Source organism: Carassius auratus, unplaced genomic scaffold, assembly GCF_003368295.1.
Source record: "Carassius auratus strain Wakin unplaced genomic scaffold, ASM336829v1 scaf_tig00021147, whole genome shotgun sequence".
NCBI classification, from domain to species: Eukaryota; Metazoa; Chordata; class Actinopteri; order Cypriniformes; family Cyprinidae; genus Carassius; species Carassius auratus.
The window spans coordinates 119315-141473 of NW_020525085.1; the positions used below are offsets into that span (position 1 = coordinate 119315).

A 22159-nucleotide genomic window follows, 5' to 3' on the forward strand; every position below is an offset into this window, starting at 1 on the left:
TCTGAGCCCTTCGGGCATCGTCTAGGAGCATCTTTTAGTAAAAGAGGGGGTTTATTCATGCCCTCGTTCTCCATGGTTCTGGATTGAGGGGTGAACAGGCTTTTGGCTGGTTCTGGGGTGGCACTGTCCGGAGGGACCGCAGCTTGGCACCCAGCTGAAAAGCTAATGATTTATGTGCTGTGTAAAGATTGACTGACTCTAAACGATTGGACAGATTTCTGGGATTGTATAAAGTACAGCACCGTTTATTTTAAATAGCGAACAAGTTTGGACAATACAGTGCTTTTTATGCAACTAGGATGCCGTCCAAACGCTCCACGGCCTTCATACCTTAACAAGAGTCAGTAACAACAGCTCTCTAGAGCACACATATATTATACAACGCTGGAAAAGAGTTTACAATGAATACACTCAATCATTTCACCCTGAAAAAAAGAAAAAGAAAATAAGCTCTGCATAAAGAAATAGAATAACTTTTTGCATGTAATTATTTCCATGACTGTTTTCAGCACAATTTCACCCTTAAATGCTAATTACTGTAATACTTCCAGATGTGCAGTTTTAAGTTTTGTTTTGTTAATTGTCATTAAATGATGATCCTCATTAGATTTGCATTAGTGGAATGAAAAATAATGTATTGCTTTATACCAGAAATAAAAAAGGATATTTAAATATTTAAATAGTAGTGCATTACAGTAATTAAAATAAAGACATTTTATTATTTAGATTCAATTTATACATAGATATTTGTGCATATTGATAATATTTATTTTACTGCATTTTATTTATCCCAATTTATGCCAGTACTGTATTTAAAACGACACTTACTTTAAATACTACTAAGCATTAACGTTTTTTATTTAAATCAGCATAATTAAATGGAAGTAAATGTAAATAAAAAATAGTTGTTTGTTTAAATTGATACTTTTGTATTTAAAATTACATATTTATTGATTGTCAATGGAATACCATACTTTTAAGTAATACAATTATTTTTTATTTAAATCAGAATTTTAATAAAAAAATAAATACTAATATTTAATTCTGTATAAACACAATTGTTAAATATTGAAATATATAATCTTATAATATATGTGGAATGCAAAAAAGTGTCTAAAATGTAATAAAACATCATAAAAGATATAATACAACTGAAAACATCTCCATACATCATAAAAACAAAGAACATAAAAAATAACTTTATTTACTTGAAATAAAATAATTTTGAACTGAGATGAAGTATAATATAGTTTTTTTTTTCAGCTAGTTGCCAAGTTTCATTCAGTATATCTTGGTGTACTAAAACAACTAAAACTGAACTAAACATCATAAAACATAAGAGGTGTGAGCATGTCGAGGTTTGAATCGATCCCTCCAAAGCTCTTCTAATGGGACGGGGTCCTGACATCCAAACTCTCCTCTCATGCACTACATATGCTTCATGGTTCTGCTGAAAGGGAAACGCTTCGGGTGAGATGCTCATTTGTACCGCGGGGCTCAACGCCTGCCATATGCTGCATGTTTGTCTCATGTTCCTCAAGAAAACCCTTTTCTCCAGCTTTCTCTGTTGCTCTCTTGTGCTGATGATACGGAGGGATCATGCGTGTGGTCAAGGCTCTCCTCAGTGAGAACCAGGATAAAGGTGAACAGTGAAAGTCCAGATGAAAACGTATAGTTTTGAGCAGGGCTGCACAATTAATCTCAAGCGATTGTCATGCGTGTCTCTTTAGTAAAGCTGGTTCTGTGACTAGTACTAAATATCCATCACCTGCTTTCAAATGGAGTGGCACTCACTACACAGAGCCGTGATTCGCTGACAAGCGACAAGCGAAAAATATCGTGTTCATAACTGCATGCGAATAATCGTGCTGACCTAGTTTTGAGTAAGCAATGGGGGGTCACATAGATGTGCAGATAATTCAATTCAACAATATGACATTATGCTATTCACGATCTTCGCAAATGTGCTGAAAACGACTAAAGAGTGAAGAAATGATTAAAATATTAAATTAAACAAAACATATGTAAACATCAAATTTACCATTTACACTAGTTTTTGAACGAAAGAAACCTCATGTTCACTAAGCTTGCATTGATTTGCAAAATTGTGAAATATTATTGCAATTTAAATTAAATGCTTTCTATTTGAATACATAGTAAAAATATCATTTATTCCTGTGATCAAATCTGTATTTTCAGCATCGTAACTCCAGTCTTCAGTGTCACATGATCTTCAGAAATCATGAAAATATACTGATTTGCTGCTTGAGAAACTTATCAGATTATCATCAATGTTGAAAACAGTTGTGCTGTTAGTGCAGAAGATGCAAAAAAATTCAGAAAGGCGTAGACACTAATTCATCTCATCCGTACAACGCTTGTCTGTCCAGACACCCAGTGCAACATGGACCAAACCTTTCACCCTGTGACCTCTGACCTCTTGGCCCACGATTTAATGACTCCTCTGAGATATACAGACCCCAGACTCATCGTTCTGGTGTGAGTCCAAACAGACCCCAAAACAACACTGGATTCTGGCAGAAACACAGACAGCGCTTGGATTTGGCACAGATGTCGAATCCCCCTGCGCAAACTCAGATTAACACTGGCCTCCAGCGAGCTCACACATCTAAACATCACACATAGCTCTTGGAAGTGATCTGTCCTTGGGACCGGTGCTGCCACATTATCAGTGTTTTAACGGAGACATGGTGCATTAAAACACTATTAACGTGTGCCAGCACCGCTCACAAAGGAGTGTGAGAATCGATCGTGGCCATTTTTACGCTTCGTCATCCTGATTAATACAGTAAGACACAGCGGGTGGGATGAAAGCATGTGTTGCGTTGCGCTACGTGATGAAAATTCCTATGGAAGGAGTAAGGGGAGACATCTGGCCTTGGAATGACCTGCTCCAGAAAACAAAAACAAAACAACATGCCCCCCCAATCTGACCCCTCACATTTCTATGGCAACAGCCCCTTTCCCGCCCATCTTTCAACCTGCACCTCAACATCAGTGCTACTAACATATGTGTCTCCTAAAACAGACATAGATTCAATCCCGATTCACACACTTCAACTAAACACTAGCTTAACACACTGCATTTTAATTCTGCGTCTGGAATGCACAGACTTCTGTCACCTACTGTAAGCATCTGTAATGTTAGGGGCTGTTCACACACAATGACTTTACTCATTCCACTGCACTGGTTTTCAGTTGTCTTTCTATGTACATCTGAGTTAGACGACTCTTTTGCAGTGTCTTGAACATTCAACACACAGCGCAAGTTAGAACTAGAAGTAAAAAAAAGATTTCACTGTCCTGTCTTTTTTGCCATTTTTCAGAAGGAAATCAAAGTCTTAAACTTGACATTAACACAAAAGTATGCACAGAAATATTACGGCATTCAGGTCGGGCTTCACAATTTTGGAAAAAAAACCCGAATGTAATCTGAAAATAATTTGAGCATCTGAAAAATAAATATAACAAATAAACTCCAGATTTACAAAATTTGTCCAAAAACAAACAAACAAATAATTATTATATATCAATATGACTTGAATAATTATAAAATAATAATAGTTATAATATTGTATATTATATCATTATATATTGTAATAATAATAATAATAACAACAACAATTAATATTATTGGTAGTAGTATAATTTTATGTTTCTTCGTCTTTCAACAAAAATATTAATCTTGAAAACATATTACTATTGCTATTGTAATATTTGACAGTAAAAAATATTTAACAGTAATTTATTTTTGACAGTAACATAAATAAACAGATTTTTTTTAAATTATTGTTGTTTGTTATTTTTTTTTTATTATTACAGCAAAAATTTAAAAAGTTATTACAATTGTAACTTATCTCTGTAAAGTATTTGAGAATAATATATAAAAATTTACAACTGTAAAATTACAAGTCTAATTTTTATGGCTGTTAATTTCTTCATTTTCAAAAGTTAAAGCATTGAAATTTAATTTTGGCAGAAAACAGCATGGAGCATGGGTCAGGTCATCATTCTCATCATATGCACAACTTTAAAGGCGATACAGCAAGTAACCCCTGCAGAATAGAGGCTATCTGACCAACGAGTAAAACAGCCAAACAAACCAGTTTCCACATCTCATTTAATGAAATGACATGTAATGAAATAGGATGAGATGGTGCAAAGTGACTGTCATTCAGAAGCACACAACCATCCCCTGTGACCTCCAGAGGGTCCGTCCTACCAATGATGACTTGGCTCCGTCTCAGTACCTGGAAGAGCATCTGACTCACTGTGCTGGAGCTTAATGTGTTTTCAGGACTTTCTAAAAGGGCTATTATCAGCTATTATCAGCTCAGACAGACAAACACACGGAGTCAGCTGGGCATCACAACACACTGTTCTCACACTCTACTGGAGGTCTGTCTGTCTGTCTATCCATCTCACATTATCAGTCTCCAGTCACTTTCCTCTAGTTGTGTCAGAACCACCCTGAAGCGTGATTGATGATGCCATGAGGAGGAGACGGGCTTCACCCCAAACCATGACATCATTTCCTCTCTGGCGTTCAGCTGCAGTGGACTGGGTCGATGCTGATGGAAGCAGACTCACGAGATGTGTGTACCTGAGACGGAGAAACCCACTGATGCATTTCATGATCATACCAAGTCCACATCAGAATCACATTTCACAAACTTCTCTTCCCATGAAGTCATTGAATTAAAGATTCTGTTTTTGCTAATGTGCCTTTAATAATGCATTCCTATAATCCTCCGTGCTAAAGCCGAGCATTAATAAAATAAATAAAACATCCTTCATGCTAGAGGACAGAATTTTAACAAGATCCCTTGCTTCCCTTGAGAAGTAATTAGGTTGCCGAATCTCCTCTGCTCAACAAAGCTGCATTTAGTTCATTAAAATACAGTAAAAACAGTCATTTTGTGAAAAAGTTCAAATAGATTCATCTTGTAATTTATTTCTGTGATCAAAGCTGTAATTTCAGCATCATTCCTCCAGTCTTCAGTGTCACATGATCTTCAGAAATCATTAAAATATGCTTATTTTGCTGCTCAAGAAACATTTCTGATTATCATCAATGTAGAAAACCGTTGTGCTGCTTCATATTTTTGTGGAAACCTGAATATATATTTTATTTCTCAGGATTGTGTAATAAATAAAATGATCAAAAGAACAGCATTTATTAGAAATAGAAAGCTTTTGTAACATTACAAATGTCTTTTTTCCATCACTTTGATCAATCAATGAATGCATCATTACTAAAAATTATTAATATCTATCATATAAAAACATTTAGAGTAGTGGCTTATATAAAAAGTTTTTTTTCTTTTTTGCTCTCAGATGAGAAATAAGTTGTAAAATAATTTCTTTATGGTCACTTTTGATCAACTTAAATATAAGTATTCATTATTTAGAAAAAAACGAATACATGTATGTATCACATCACTGACCCCAAACCTTTGCAAAGCAAACAAGCTTGTTGATCACGTGCAGACTAATCACAAGGAGGGTAACGTTTCAAGTTAACCTAATTAAATATTGTTGTGGACGATGTATTAAGATCCTTTACCTAATAATGTATAAAGCACTGTAAAAATACTCCGATGCAAGTAAAAGTCTTGCATTGAAAATGCTACTTAAGTAAATATAATCAAGTATAAACATTACTTAATGTAAGTATAATCAGGGAAATTTGTTTAAAAGTAAACTGGGACTACAGTACTATTATTTATTATGTCATTAGATTATAATTCCTATAACGTTACTGCACATCAGCAACTCACCAGGAAAATGAACAATCTCAGACACCTTGGTCTGAGTATCACTTTTAATTGATTTTTTATGTCCCTCAGGGACACATCATAGATTATTGCAAACGCGAAACGGCAATAATTAACCTGTCCTCCATTGTGCTTGGGAACTAATGTGGTCAGAGCTCTGAAATCCTCTCAAGCGGTGGACTTCTGCATTCCGATTGGTTGCTGCCCAACAGCATCATAGCTAATTACCATAAAGCCTTGATTTCAACTCTCCTCGCCGCTGCTCGATGCCGGCTTACATTGAAAATGAATGACTTTTGGCCACTTTGACGCTCTCGACGCCGGCGGTGTGAACACACAGATACAGCAGACCTAACCCTAACCCTAACCCTAACCCTAGCATCATTGCAGCAAGTTTTGAACAGTTAAGTACCAATATTCTTTACTAAAGAAAGTCATTTTCAAATTATTTCTCTTCTGAGTGGAATATTTTTTTGGGGGGAAGTTATTGAGAGTTTCATTTACATCATCACAAAAAGTATCAAAATGTCACTACCATTGATGTCTGAATCGATAATGTAACAAATGATTTGCATTTCAAATATATAAAATAAATTCTGGGCATTTTCATTTTCTTTTTTTTTAAGAATCCTGAAAAAGAAAACATTTATCAGTTTGGATATTGTTCAGCACAACGGTTTTCAACATTGATAATAATCAGAAATGTTTCTCGAGCAGTAAATCATCATATTATTCTGATTTCTGAAGATCATGTGACACTGAAGACTGGAGGATTGATGCTGAAAATACAGCTGTCAATTGATCACAGGAATAAATGAACATTTTAAATATATTTAAGATAAATACATACAAATATATTTATAAAAATATATTTGTAAACAGAAAACAAATAAATTGTCATAATACTTAATTGTTTTTACTGTATTTTTCATCAAATAAATGCAGCTTTAGTGATTATAAACGACGTCATATTAATAACGTTATTAATTGACGTCAAAATAATTCAATAAATGTAACGATAATTGCAGTGAGTTATGGCTATGCAGATACAAGATCTGTTTTCGAGTGTCAAGTTTAACAATGTGATCATTGAGACTAACAGTTATGTACTTGCAGTTAAACAAATGAAAACAGATGGATATATTGCAATTTATCATTATTCTCAAACAAATAAATCCTTCGGGCTCTCATTAACAGACTAATGGCTCTCTTTTGTCCATCTAAGTCATATTGAATCAATTTATTCATTAGCATGTGGATGTAAGCGCGAGCAGGGAGGGGTCCGGCCGCTGCACAAAGAGCCGCTTGATTTGTTCTGGACAGGTGGTCGAGCCGACCAGTGACGGCTGCCGCTCTCCCCGAGAGCCCGCCCACAATGGCACTAAAGACGATTATGCAAATGCAAGACCTTTCCCGGAGACTTTCCCAGGAAGGGGAGCACGAGAGCGAGGGGGATTGGAGGAGCGTGTGTGAAGGGGGGAGAGCTGCACTGCGGACGTCAGGCTGATTGTGTCTCAGCTGGAGAGAAGGATGGAAAAGACTGTGCATTCCAGCGCTGCTCGCGAAGATGCTTTTCTGAACGACTGAGGCTGGTTTACTGTGATCTCACCGCGGTTAGCAGAACATGCAGATAAAGCCAGATCTGACGGGCTTGATGAGTGTCGCTGACATGCACAACTGATTATTGGCAAGATAATTACATCTGACAGATGAGTGTCACAATGCTGCTGAGAATACCCAGATTCAAGTGAAAAGAGGGAAATATTTAAACCTTTAATTACAGCCCAATGTGTCCATGGGGAAAAGAGAGATGGTGGGAAGAGAGAGAATGTGACTAGCTCCCTGTTTGTTTCATTTATGCCGTTTTTGTGTAGTTTAAGAACTAAAATAACTAAAACTGACAAAATTTATAACAAATAAACAGACATTTAAAATAACTAATAAAAATTACAAAACAGAAAATTATTTAAAATTAAATGAAAAAATTTAAATAAAAAATATTTTAAAAATATGAATAAAACTATAATAGTATCAATGAGTTTGTATTTTGTTTTGTATATTTGTATATTATATCTTTTTTTTGTTTTGCTTAAAGTGCTAAAATAACTAACACTAAAACTGCTATAACAAAAACTACACATATAAAATAGTAATAATAAAAATTACAAAACACATTCAAATTACTTGAAATTAAAACTTAAAATATTAATAAAAACCATAATAGTATATCAACTTGAAGTACTAAAATGAAAGTGGAAAAAAAGTGATAAAAAGTAAAGGAAAGGAAAAACATAGTAAAAAATAAAGTGTTTTTTTAAGCTCCAGGTTTGCTGTGCTTCTGTATTGTATTACATAGGTTTGCTCCTTAATAAAAAAGCTGTTCCAAAATATTGGAAGCATAATTAATTCTTTTGGCCAAATCCTTTCAGAAGAATCCAATTGGAGTTTTTATAAATATATATAATATTTATAAAAATATATAGAGTATTTTATAGATATATATATAAATGTTCTGGTTTCTTCCAGGCTTTATAATGGCAGTGAATGGGTGTTATTTTTCAATAATCCAAAAGAAGTCCAATAAATTGCATCCATCCATCATAAAAAGCGTAGGTCTCTTTTTTTTTAGTTTTTGCCCTTTAAGGGCTCTATAATCGCAAGTGTACTATATACGCTAATATCAAGTTTAGCACATCACAGAAGCACATTATATGAAGTTGTTTATGCGATGGAAACATCAAAATGCATTGGTTTATAAATCATGTACTATGTTAAAATGCATTTTGAAGTCATTACATATTATTGTGCAAGGATAATTGCATGCAAATTAGTTTATTAATTGTTACTCTGTCCCTGAAATCATCATTTGTGGGAAAGCAATACAAGTTGTCAATGCTTTCTGCCACTTAGGTTCATTTTTAGCTGGACCCTGGTAGGTAGGTTTTTGGAGTGAAATAGAGGCATGTTTTTCCACAGAGATGTTGGAGATCTCACAGTGTCAGGTCAACACACAGGTCCATGTGCACAATCTCTCTTCTCTCTCACACACTCAGACAAACCAACTGTGTGAGATCTAATGCATGCAGACACAAATATAATCCTGTGTTTACCCTCAATATTTACACATGCACAAGCAAATAATCTTCCTAAACCACTCAAGAAGCTTTTTCAACCCTCAGTGATTTGTGGTTGGTGCATGAGTAAGTCTATAGTGGATCTTGCCATGCAATACTCATTGCCATCATATTAGTTGGTTGCGATAATTAATAGCATGTTGCTAGGTGGTTACAAATGGTGTGGGATAAGTTATGTCAAAGTTTAGTACTTTATGACCCTTCCACCCACATGTGACCAACAATTAGCTATGAGTTCTGCCTTCACACGAGGGGCTTGTGATCTACATATAATGACGGCCAAAGGTTCAAAAGCATGGTCTGCTTCTGCTGGATGTGCCAGAAATGGGCCACATTTCACATTCCCACTGGATGTCCTCACAAATGAAGCCATTTAATTACATTGGCAGCAGAGGTTGTGCAAATGCAACCAAATCTGTGGGAAAGCTCTAGATGTACGAGTGAGACCGAGAAATGGTGCGACTGTGAGACTAAAAAAAATGGGAAATGGAGAAAAATAGCTATTTGGTTATTGGTTAGAACTGACCAATTACCCATCAGCTTTATCCATTACACAAGTTTAAGATTATAAATGAATTGGACTATTCTCTTCTTATCATTGACTACAACTACTACTATTTAAAAATATTAAATTAAATCAAATATTAGTACTGTAATATTTCAGTTTTAAATAAAGCATTTAAGAAAAATATAATAATAATAGTTATTATTATTATATTATACTGTTGTTCGCTTATTAGTATATTACTACTCCTAAATAAAAAAAGGTAAACAAGATAATAAATATTATATTTCAATGTAAAGTACGAAATAATTATAATAAATAAAACAATTTAAGGTGAATAAGAAAATATTATTGCAATATTTCAGTGTAAAGTAAAAAAAAAAGAATAAAAGGGAAAAAATACAGTAATTAAAATAAATTATTATAATTGTTGTTATTTATTAACAATAATAATAATAAACACAAATATAAAACTAGAAATATTTCAGTGTAAAGTAAAAAAAAATTTTATCATTCCCCTTATCCTATGTTTGAGAAGAAATAGAGATACTTAATTAAAAAACTAGTCAGTATGATATAGATTAGAGGATCATATCTGCCAGCTGTATGTCAGGTGCAGGTGTTTGTAGATGTGATATGCGTCAGGCGTGTCTAATGTACGTCCATGTGATGTGTCACTCCTCTCCCAATCTCTCACCCTTCATCCTGTCATCCTGCCTTTTCTCCGCATCAGGAGCCAGCAGCACACGGGCAACTCATTAGAGCCGAAGAACAGAAAGAGAAAGACAGAGAACGGTGAGGAGAGAGAGTGAGTTTCTCCATCTGTTATGGTGCGATCCAGAAACACACACACACACACACACACACTGTCCTCACTGTCTCTCTAGTGTACAGTGTGGATGTCTCGGTCTCTCCCAGCGGTGATACTGAATGTCTCATCACTGCGATGATGGCGGTCGAGTCGATCCAAGCGCTGGCTCGGCTCACAGGATAGACTGACTCCAGCTTCAAAGCCACACCCCCTTTCTTTCCCCCTCTTCTTTAAAAAACAAGTGTTCCTCTGTTCGTCAGGCCTAGGCAATAAAACAATGTTTATTTGTGTGGACAGCTGCACAGCGCACCATGTTCATGTGTGAGTAGGCCGTGAGTAGGCCAGCATGCCAAGTGCGATAAAGGATAAAAGACTTCATGGAGCTGAATGGATGGACCTCAAGCTCACTTTCAGTCATTTTATTAATCAGATGAAAACTGGTCCATTCAGAGAAATAGGAATTAGCCTATCCTTCCTAATCGGCCAAAGGGAACGATTAGACTGTGGCCTGTTTTGGTAGAAAATGATGGACATTGTTGCCATGGCAACATTAGAACAATTTAGAACAGATATCTTAGCCCCGCCCCTTCACCTGTGTTCTGCTCAACAACAACAATAGAGTGCATTAGTGCTTTTTTTTTTTTTTTTGCAGCACTGGTTCCTGAGTATTTTTTTCCTATTAATTGTCCAATTGGGATTTTTTTAAATTAAATTTTTTTTATATTTGTTTAAAGTGTTTTAAGCTATAGCCAGCTAGGGAGAAATAACAGCACGACAAACATTTAAAGCAAAAAAGTATTCGAAAATCAGACAAAAATACCAAAATATAAGAATGTGTACTTGGTTTTAGTCAGGAAAAAGTATCCCAAATAAAAAGAAGCATTGTGAGACATCGAATTTAATGAGACAAAACGATTTAAAGTTTCTGATTGTAAAAGTTTATTGCAAAAAAAAAAAAAAATATATATATATATTCACAAAAAATATATATTTTGTTTTGCAATAAACTTTAACAATCAGCTAAATTTTCCATGAATTAATGTAAAGGATGTGATCTTTCCGTGCTAGAAAAATTGCTTAAATATTTGCTATACACACACATACTACTGAGTATGTAACAAGTCTCTGTTCGATATATTTGCTCAAAAGCTTGATTGCTTCCACTGTCTTCATCTGTAAGTGGCTTTGGATAAAAGCGTCTGCTAAAGGAATAAATGTAAATGTAAATGTAAAAGCTATGCATATTCAAAAATCCACAGAAAACTAGAGCACAATAGTCATGCTATTTTAATATACTATGATTTAGGATACACTAAACCCAATTTTGCATATAATACAGCTTTGAAAGTATGCAAACTGAGATTCAACTAAAAACTGCTTTCGAGATTCATCATTATGTCCTATGGATTATGGAAATGTGCCATACAGTAAAACAGAAACCGATTAAACATTGAGGCATACAATAGGAGTTAAATATTAACAACATCACAAACGTCCCACCTGTAAATCATTAACTACTCAAAAATCTGACAACATATGGAGAAACTCAGTTATGCAAGTCAATTATGAAAGAGTTAAGTAAGAGTTGGATCAAAGTTCAAAGGTCTATAAACTTTATCGCACATGCATACAAATAGCCTATGCATATGCATACAAATAATCAGATTCTAGAAGATTCAGCAAAACAAGGCAGTTTTGGAATAAAGAAAACTCTTCCAATTTAATTATAACTTAAATCCACCAAACTGTTTGTTCTAAAGCCCAAATACTCATCCATGTGTCATACATCTGGTGCGTTTGTGCGTGCACGTCTTCATTAAGACCATGTGGCGTTTGTGTTTATAGCATTATAATGTGCGTAAGATGATGCAGTGAATTAAATACAGAACTGAAATCCATGTCATCTCATTTGATTATTTCCGCCTTTTTATTTGGAACTTAATAGCCATGCAAACACATCTACCGTAGTATAAACAATATAGTGAGATCTTTACAGGTTGAATCAGCTTGTGCACTATAATACTGTCTCCTTAAGTGTTGTCATACACCGAATAAGCTAAAATAGAGCCAAAATCATTACATGGGACCACCGTACAACCACGCACACAGAATACGAGCTCCAAATCCAACAGTTAATAATGTGGCATACAATCTCAGGGACAGCATGCTTCCCTTCACATCTTTTGTTGAAGCAGATGCATGACATCATCCCTCAGTTTTCTTCTGTTGAGAATGCTGCAAATACAAGTTTCATTTATATCTCAGAAGCTGCAATTAAAAGTCCCCTGCAGTCACTAATTATATCCCTTAAAAGGATAGCTCACCCAAAAATGTTAATTTTGTCATCATTTACTCAAATTTAGTCACTGACTTCCATAGCATGGGAAAAATACTATGGAATTCAATGACTACGGTCAACTGTTTGGTTACCAACATACCTCAAAATACAGTCTTTTGTGTTCAACAGAAGAAAGAAACTTTTTTTTTTTGAGGATGAGTATATAAAGACAATTTTCACTTTTGGATGAACTATCCCTTTAAAGTTTTCATAACCAAAATGACATTTTTCCTGAGTATTATTATTATTATTATTTTTTTTTTTTGCCTTAAAATGGCTTTAATAAAACTACACCCTTATGTGGATACATGAATATGCAAAGTAGTCCCCGCCTCCACTCAATCAAAGCAGCACAGACCCGCTCCACTTTAACTCAAATGGTGTTGACTGATGAATTTGCACATGGTTGGTCTTTAATCATTTTAAAAACACCAAAACGACATGTGAACAATTTCGAAAACTTGACTTTTAGTTGACCACATCGAGTAAACTTCACATAGCAGGACATCCAGAGGTCGACAAAGAGCAAACACATTTTCTTAAGATGCTATTTCTTTTTCTTTTGCATTTGAATGCTTCAGCTTCAAATGCAATGCACTTCAAACAGTATCTGGAGATAGCTAAATACATATCTTCTTGACAAGATATTACCAGTGCAATAATAAAAAAAAATATTATTTTAGCACTAAAATCTGCCGGCATGATGCCTAATGTCAAAATGCATGATAAATACAAAAAAGTGTGCTTATGAAATATGAAGAGACCTTAAACCTGGTAATAAACTCAAGGACTGATCACCTGTGAACCAATCTATGACCTATGCCATGCCTCAATGTGATGCACGTTTACAAACCTTTGCTGTATCGTGCAATCAAACAAGCACACGAAACATACTTAATCAGCAAGACAATATGCTTGGTCATAATTCGCCAACTAATGATAAACCAGAAATCATTTCTATAAAACACACTGCAAACTACAAGACAGAATCTCACTGAATCGATCTAGTCAACCAAAGGGTGCATTCATTATTATCTTTTTCTTTTTTAAACAGAATTCATACTTTATCTATGCTAAGCTTAACTTGGCATGAGATCTTTGCATACTTTCCAATATTCAAAAGCGACAGAAGTTTGAAACACTTGGACTTCTGGCACAATGTCTGCACAACTCAATCAGGTTTACAGTGATTCGCTGAAATCAATCATCTGTTGACAGATTCTTACTTCTCTGAAAAGCAAAAGACAGTGGCTTTTCAGTACTGCCTGGTTATCGAACAAGAGGTTCCTTAATATTATGCCAGAAGAACCAGATTTCCAGTGATCCTATTATTGCAATAAACCAGGGTATGCGATGGATTTGCTGTTGTTTTGATGGTTCCCAAAAGAGCACTGAATGTTTGCACGGCTGCAGCGTGATATGAATCAAAGCAACAGGGCTGTAATCAACACTTTAGAGTAGACTTTAGTGAGAAGATTTAACACGCACGAACCCTCAGACATCATCATCATCACCAACATCAAGAAACAGAAAAACCGTAATCTCACCTGTGCGTAATCTCTCTCCAGTGTGGCCTTTTTCTGGCTGTAAGTTCTGCAATTAGAAAGAAAAAATTGTAAGTGAAAATTGTTTCAAAGTAAATGCTACATAATTTTTTTTTCCAGTGCAGATTTGAATAACATTCACAATAAGACTAGAAATATGCATGAATCATGTAAACTTGGTCGGTTTTGGTTTCATGCTGAATTTAAATCATAACGCAAGATCACAAGATTAACAGTTGTGATTTTTTTCAAAGTTCAAACTCTCTGAGCTGCAAGAATCATTCATCTCCATCACACATCATCCTGTGAGTTGGCCGTGGAGACGGTGTTTTTAACATTCTTCCTTGTATGACCGCTTTGGTTTTCGAGCCAGAGGGCAGGAGGCATCCAGACAGCTGATGGTTTGAGAGCATTCATCTCCATTCGCAGCATCACAAATGAGTACAGCCTGAGACTAGACGACTTGTTTTGCTTTTCCTCCCTCTGCTGACTCCAATTCCTTTTCCCATAATCTCATCCCTTAGCTGCACCCTCTGATTTTAATTTCAAATCAGCTGAACTCATGACACGTGTTTTAAAAATCATGAAGGAACGTGGTAACAGGCTCTGTCCTATCATATGGGTCGTGGTTCAGGTTTATGGGATTAGTGTGTTTGTGGACTCTGTGACATTGCTTTTATGCAAGACAGGAGTTTCCTGCAGAAATACTTCCAAATACACAGGAAAGTTAACTACAGGACACGTCTGTGGCCCGGACCCAGATTCCTATCAAAACAGGCTCACATAGGCTTACATAGCGCCAACAGTTTATGGGGGAAGAGGTTTCGTGTGGTATGTCACACATGCTTGCTCATCGCTTTTCACTTTCCAAGGGTCTGTGGGCCAGTGAACACACCTAAGGCCTTTCATCCCAGTTCACGGCTACTGAAAAGGTTTCTTTAAAGACGTCTTTATCTGCTGCACATTTACACTGCGTGTTCACATACTATGCAAAATGTTAATAGTCATGCGAAATTCCAGTTTTAAAGGGGGGTTGGTCATATGATGCAATTACAATTTTTCCTTTCACTTTGGAGTGTTACAAGACTAAAGTCTCAAATCCAAAGAGATATTCTTTATCAAAGTTAAGACTCTGCCACGCCCCCTAAAACATCTCATTCAAACACACCCCCACATCTCTACATCACGATGTTGAAATATTTGCATAATGCTGCCCAAATATTTTTAAAGCAAAAACAACAGGCTAATTTATTTTATTATTTTGGTAACACTTTATACTAAGAATCCATTTGTTAACATAAGTTAATAATATTAGTTACATGATCTAACAATGACAAATACTTCTAAAGCATTTATTATTGTTAGTTAACGTTATTTCCAAAATGCACTAATGTATTATTAATGGGCCTGAGCTTATGTGAACCAACAGCGGAAAGTTTTGTATGTTTATTAAATAACATGAACAAAGGGGAAAAAAATACTGTAACAAATGTATTGCTCATTTTTGGGTAATATTAGTTAACTTAAACTAATGGGATCTTACTGCAAAGTGTTAATATTGTGGGTGTGATAGTGAAACACCATTTCAGCAGCAAGGCTATCTTCTCGACAAGAAAAGTTGTACAATCAACAAAAAACCTACATAAAAGACATTTAAAATTAATATAAGAAAAATTGTAAAATGCACAAAACATAAGAAAAATGCAAAAGGTGACACTTTTTAAATAACAATGAATAACAATGTTGTAAATTTACAATACAAACTAAATAAATAAAATAAATTTAATCACACCTAGAAATGCAATGACTAAAAAAGCTGGTGATACTTTACACTAAGATTTCATTTGTTAACTACATGAACTAACAATGAATCTGTTAACATTAGTTAATGCACTCATGAACATTATTAACTAACATTAACATTATAAACTTACATTAATGCAAGTACACATTAGTTAATGCATTTACTTATGTTTACAAATGAGACCTTATACTAGGATTTAGATGTGCTAATAAACTGTGGCCGCATACGAAATAGCACTGTTTCCTAATATATAGTAGGCGGGTAGCCAGGGAGCGTCAGTCAGCTCCCTTGTCCAGTATTAAGTGCACTGCCCAGGGAGGTGAAGATTTCTAGAGCTGTCCCAGTGTCAAAATCAATCCACTGACACACTCACTCCCTAAAAATTTCCAGAATGCATGTGAAAAACCACCGGAAAAGTCCCCCAAGCGGTCAGAGAAATGTATAAACTCTTATTTTCTGTCTTTAAGAATAGATTTTGTTTGTAATGATCTTTTATCCCTAATGTGCATGTAAACTTAAGTTATTAGAGCTATTAGAAGATTAGAAAGACTTTTTAAAATGTATATCAAATTATGCATGCTCTAAAACGTTTCAATATTTTTATTAAACATTAAAATGCCATTATGCATGTACATCATCGGTTTAGCTGCATTTAAAAAGGAAGGACAAGTGCATGTTTTTGTCATATTATACAATTGCGCTAGTCTACTGATGTGTGTGCGATCGCTGCTAGGCAATTCTGACTCAGCAGTCTAACATCGATCATCAATGTCAAAATGACTGAGATGGCCAATCATATAAAAGTAGGCGGGGTTTACTGTTCAAAGAAGCAGAGCATGAAGCATCCGTTTAGCTCTAAAGAGAGAGATAATTTAATATTAGTTAACTTTTAACTATTGAAATGCTAAATGACCAACAGCTATATCCAGTGATGCAAACTACTCGAATTTTTTTCTCTCAAATATAGTCATTTTAAGAGAGACGTGAAAATTGTCTGCGAATGTATCTCTCTACAAACAATGAATTTGAGTTTAGTTACTTTAAAAAAAAAAAAACAGCAATTTTACCCCCCTCCTTGCTGATAAATATAATGTAGTAAAATTCAGTAATGATGAGTGATTACTATTAGTGATTAGTGATTAATGGAATAGGCCTATTATTTTTTTATGTATCATATTAAAATGTGTCTGTACAGTTTAAATAAAGAATGCATAAAGGGGGGGGGGGGCAGTGGTTAACCAGGAAAATTTAAAATGGCACATCATGCCGAAAAAGTTGCAGACCACAGCTCTATAGGATGAAGTGAACCTGCTGCTAATTAAAGTGTCACTGGTTTCATAAGAGCATGGACAGGGTGACCTCGAGTTACAGTATAGCAACAATCTTTTCCTTGAACAAGGATACAAGCCAATCTATTATGCCATTAGTTCATTTATTTTAAATTTTTTAATGTAGTAAGATTGTGTCAGTGCTGTTGCCTGCAAAAAGGGGATGCATATAGCCTGACAATATCAACACAATGTCAAGTGGCATCTATAAATGGAAATTGCATCAGATCACACGGACACAGACAGTGACAGACAGAAATGCAAGCAGACAAGAGCAGGTGTTACAACAAATCCTCTGACTGCTACAACAACTTTCTGTTGCAAAAGTCAAGTCAACAAATTTGTTTTTTCCTGCTGTATCATAACCCTCACCACACACACACACCGTCTGACTGAATGCCTGTATATCGCGCATTCATTTTTGCCACAAATTTTAGAAGCTGAATTATAATCGACTCCTTTCATATTAAGGGGGAAATTCATCTTTAAAAAAAAAAGCAACGTGCTATTTTATTTTTTTTCCATCACGTTTGGTGTGAATAGTGTTAATTAACATTAGTTAGTTAACATTAGGTTAATCTCACAGCAGGGCACTGCAAGCAGACAGGTCTGAATGGATGGAAATGTGAAACCCACTTATGAATAGAATGGTAATAATACTATATTTACATACCGTAAATGTTTCCATAAATATATTTACATAAACATTACTATATATAGTGTCATACAGCCAAGAATGGTGACCCATACTCAGAATTCGTGCTCTGCATTTAACCCATCCAAAGTGCACACACACAGAGCAGTGAACACACACACACACACTGTGAACACACACCCGGAGCAGTGGGCATCATTTATGCTGCGGCGCACAGGGAGAAGTTGGGGGTTCAGTGCCTTGCTCAAGGGGACCTAAGTCGTGGTATTGCCGGCCCAAGACTCGAACCCACAACCCTAGAGTTAGGAGTCAAACTCTCTAACCACTAGGCCATGACTTCCCCATATACACACACGCACACACACACACACGTACGTACACACACGCACGCACACAGACTACTTTGAGCTGAATAACTCAAGTCTTTTTCTAGACTTTGCACAGGATGACCACAGGTGTGGAGTGGTAACAGAAGGTGGCATACAGTGTCAAAGGTTTAACAGACTCAGTGTGTGTGGTGAGGACTGGTTGCTACTAGACAGGAAGTACGATCCACAAGAAGAGGCTGCATTCAGACAGTGAAGCATGTGAACTCCAGATGTTAAAATCTTTGCCACGACTGACCTACATAGGAAACAGCACAGTTAGGGTCAGAGGACACTTGGCCTGAGGTCACGTCTACTACTATGTCTCCACTGTGAGCTACGCTGTCAAACGTTCAAGAGTTTGGGGTCTATAAGATATTTTTTAAATAAACTAATACTTTTATTCAACTAGGATCCTTTAAATTTAAAGTGACAAAGCGGTTAAAATGTTACATAATATTTCAAATAAATGTTGTTCTTTTGTACTCCTGAGAATAATAAAAAAAAAGGTATAAAAGGTTTTTGCACAAAATATTAACTATTTTCAACATTGATAATAGACAGAAATGGTTCTTGAGCAGCAAATCAGCGTATTAGAATGATTTCTGAAGGATCATGTGAAACTGAAGACACTGAAAATTCATCTTTGATTACAGGAATAAACTACATTTGTAAATGTATTCAAATAGAAAGCAGTTATTTTAAATTGTAATAATATTTCACAATATTACTCTTGAACCAATATACTATACTAGACCTCAAATATGTAGCTTGTTAAATTCAGCAAATGTTTCTTTTAGATAACATGCTTAATTATCATTTTTGCTAAATAACGGCATCACATTTAAAAAAAATAAAGTATGTAGTATTGCATTCCGAACATACACATACATGGAAACAAAGAGAACCCGAACAGAAAAGGAGACATCCAGTGGAAGAGGAAATAGGGAAAGATATGAGTCTAAATCAATAATTACAGCAAGCCTCAGAGTGACTAATTACAGAGCAGTATCTCAGCCTGAGGAGCCGTGGAAGCCTAATGATGGCTCTTGCTCTGGGACCAACAGGTCTGTCTGTCTACAGCTGGGAAAAACCCAGCAGTGTCCTTGGAAACCCTGTCATTCCGGATTGAATGCCACTTAAATTATTAAATCAATACAGCAATGACTGCAATTAGAACTTGAATGTTATGTGCTAATTCAATCATTATATCTTGGAAGCAATCATAACGATTCCTCTTGCAAGCATTGCTATTACTGCTATTCATTTCAACTAACCCCCAACAAATCAAGTATTAAAGGGCTCATCAGATGCCCATTTTCCACAAGTTAATATGATTCTTAAGGGTCTTAAAGAAAAGTCTGTAAGATAGTTTGTTACATTTTCTCAGTGGTAGTGTAAAAAACAGCTCTTTTCAGAGCAAACCATTTTGTAGTATATTCCTTTAAATGTTAATGAGCTCTGCTGACCCCGCCCCCTCTCTTCTGAGCTGCTCTCTGGGGGACGGTTTACTCTACCCGCATTCATCGAGAAACTTACTAATTAGCATATTATTAGGAAAGGTGATTTGCAAAAACCTTATATTCACTTCTTCTGTATGTGAAGCTGGATCACGAATGATTTGTATGAACATAAACGCATTTATGTATGCTGGAAACAAATGTGATCCACTGCGTCTTCAGCGGCTCAGATGTCAGGAGTAAATGACCTCTGCTATGTTCATTATTACATCCAACAACAGAACACCTCAATCGCTTAGGAGTCATAAACATGTAGGCCTAACTAGTCCCACAACAACACATTCAGAACACATTCACAAAATGAAAAATATTTGGTAATACTTCAAGTGGACTTGAAGCATTTAGACACATTGTGTTTACTGAGAGCAGAACTGTGGTGGGCAGAATGGCACTTTCTGCAGAGATTGTTTAGTGCGGAAACACACGAAGCAGACCGGAGGAATTTGAGGGCCTAGAGTCAAGCTGTAAACCCAGGAATCTCCCACAAAACTACAAACGCACACAGACCCAGCCAATGTCATTTATCTTATAGGCAGACGTTACAAGCCAAAGGCTAAAAGATTAGTGTTTGTAAGAAACAAATCCATCATTTAAACAAGTCCTCTGTCTTATATTGCTTTCGCCACTCGTCTGAATCAGGACAGAAATACACACAGACCATTTACAAGCCAAAACAGTCTAATAAACGTATATGTTGGGTGGATTTTGAAGTGAGAGACAACAGGAGATTGTTATTATGGACTGGTATTTTGGCCAGAAGCAACTCTTTAAAGTGATGGATTCATTTCTTACAAACACGCAGCTTTTCACTTCACAAGATATTAACTGCTGGACTTGAGTGGTGTGGATTACTTGTGGATTATTGTGAGGTTTTTATCAGCTGTTTGGACTCTCATTCTGACGGCACCCATTCACTGCAGAGGATCTACTGGTGAGCAAGTGATGTAATGCTACATTTCCCCAAAACTGTTTCAATTAAGTGTCTCCCTTTGGGGGAGGACACAAATGTTCTTTTTTGAGTGAGTGAACTATTCCTTTAAGCATGACTGAACGATCCAAAAGACACTGTACATAAAAAACATGTTGCATGATGGGAGTTGTTTATACAAATCTGTGTATACTAAATGTTAAATGACTGATTACTTCCTAAAAAGAACAGTCATAAACACAGTAATACACATACAGATGGGAGAGTGGGGTGTGTGTGTGTGTGTGTTCAGTTATAAACAGATAAAACTAATCCAGAGGTCAGTAAACCTTAGATGACGTGGTTTTTGTTTCTAAGAAAGATAATGTGAACTATTTTTACAGCCTAATATAAAAAAATACCTTAACTATCTACATAAAAAATTTTTGTGTGCAAATATATTTTTTTTTACTGTCTTAAGCCAAAAGAGAAAGTCTGGTCCTTAAATACGAAGGCGCTTGAGTCCCTCCTTCAATCTTATTTTTTATCATCTAGCAAGTGAAGAAACATTATTTGAGGAACAGTACTTTAATACTCAAGGTTAAAGGGTTAAAGTCACTAACCCCAAGCATGAGAACCAGTAATAGTGATGTTTGACTTGACAAGAACAAGAGAGCGGAAGAGTTAAATCCTCAGAATAAGAAACCAAGTACAACAAAGAGATGGAGAGACTCAGAGATGAGATCGAGCGAAAGACAAATGAATCGATGGGCATTAGGAGGAGCGTTTTCGATCTAATTAAGAGTGTCAGAGGCGTCTGAGCTATTGGTGAGAGGGGAGGAAGAGGTCGGAGAGGTCAAGGCCTTGTATTTCACTTCCAGCTTTTCCAATTAGTGCTTGTTTGGATGTGAGAGCAATGCATGTGTGTGTGTGTGTGTGTGTCTGATGTGATATCCTCTGTAGCTGAAGCCTATTATGAGGAATATTGCAATTTTTTTAAAGTTTAGTGTCTGCAAGATGTTAATGTTTTTGTCTCTTCTGCTCACTAAGGTTGCATTTTTTTATCAACAATGCAGTAAAACAGTAAAATTTTGAAATGTATTTACAATTCAAAGTATCAGTTTTGGATTTGAATACATTTTAAAATGTAAATTATACCTGTGATGCTAAGATTAATTTTCTGCATCATTACTCCAGTCTTCAATGTCACATGATCCTTCAGAAATCATTCTGATATGCTGATTTATATGATTTGCTGCTTAGAAAAACATTTCTCATTATTATCAATGTTGAAAAGAGTTGTGCTGCTTCATATTTTTGTGGAAAGGTACACAATTTATTTGAAACCGAAAACTTTTGTAATATTATCAACGTCTTTACAGTCATTTTTGATCAATTCTTGCTGAACATAAGTATTTAATAACCTTATTGACCCTATACTTCTGAAGGG

At 35.5% G+C, this 22159-nt stretch overlaps 1 protein-coding gene across 1 annotated transcript in view; it reads right to left on the minus strand.

Moving 5' to 3' along the window:
- Nucleotides 1–22159, minus strand: part of LOC113076749 (F-BAR and double SH3 domains protein 2-like) — a 76954-nt gene that overhangs the window by 42289 nt on the left and 12506 nt on the right. The window contains exon 3 of the mRNA XM_026249444.1: nt 14134–14179. Within this exon, the coding sequence (XP_026105229.1) occupies nt 14134–14179 (46 nt within the window). The remainder of the gene's footprint in view (nt 1–14133; nt 14180–22159) is intronic.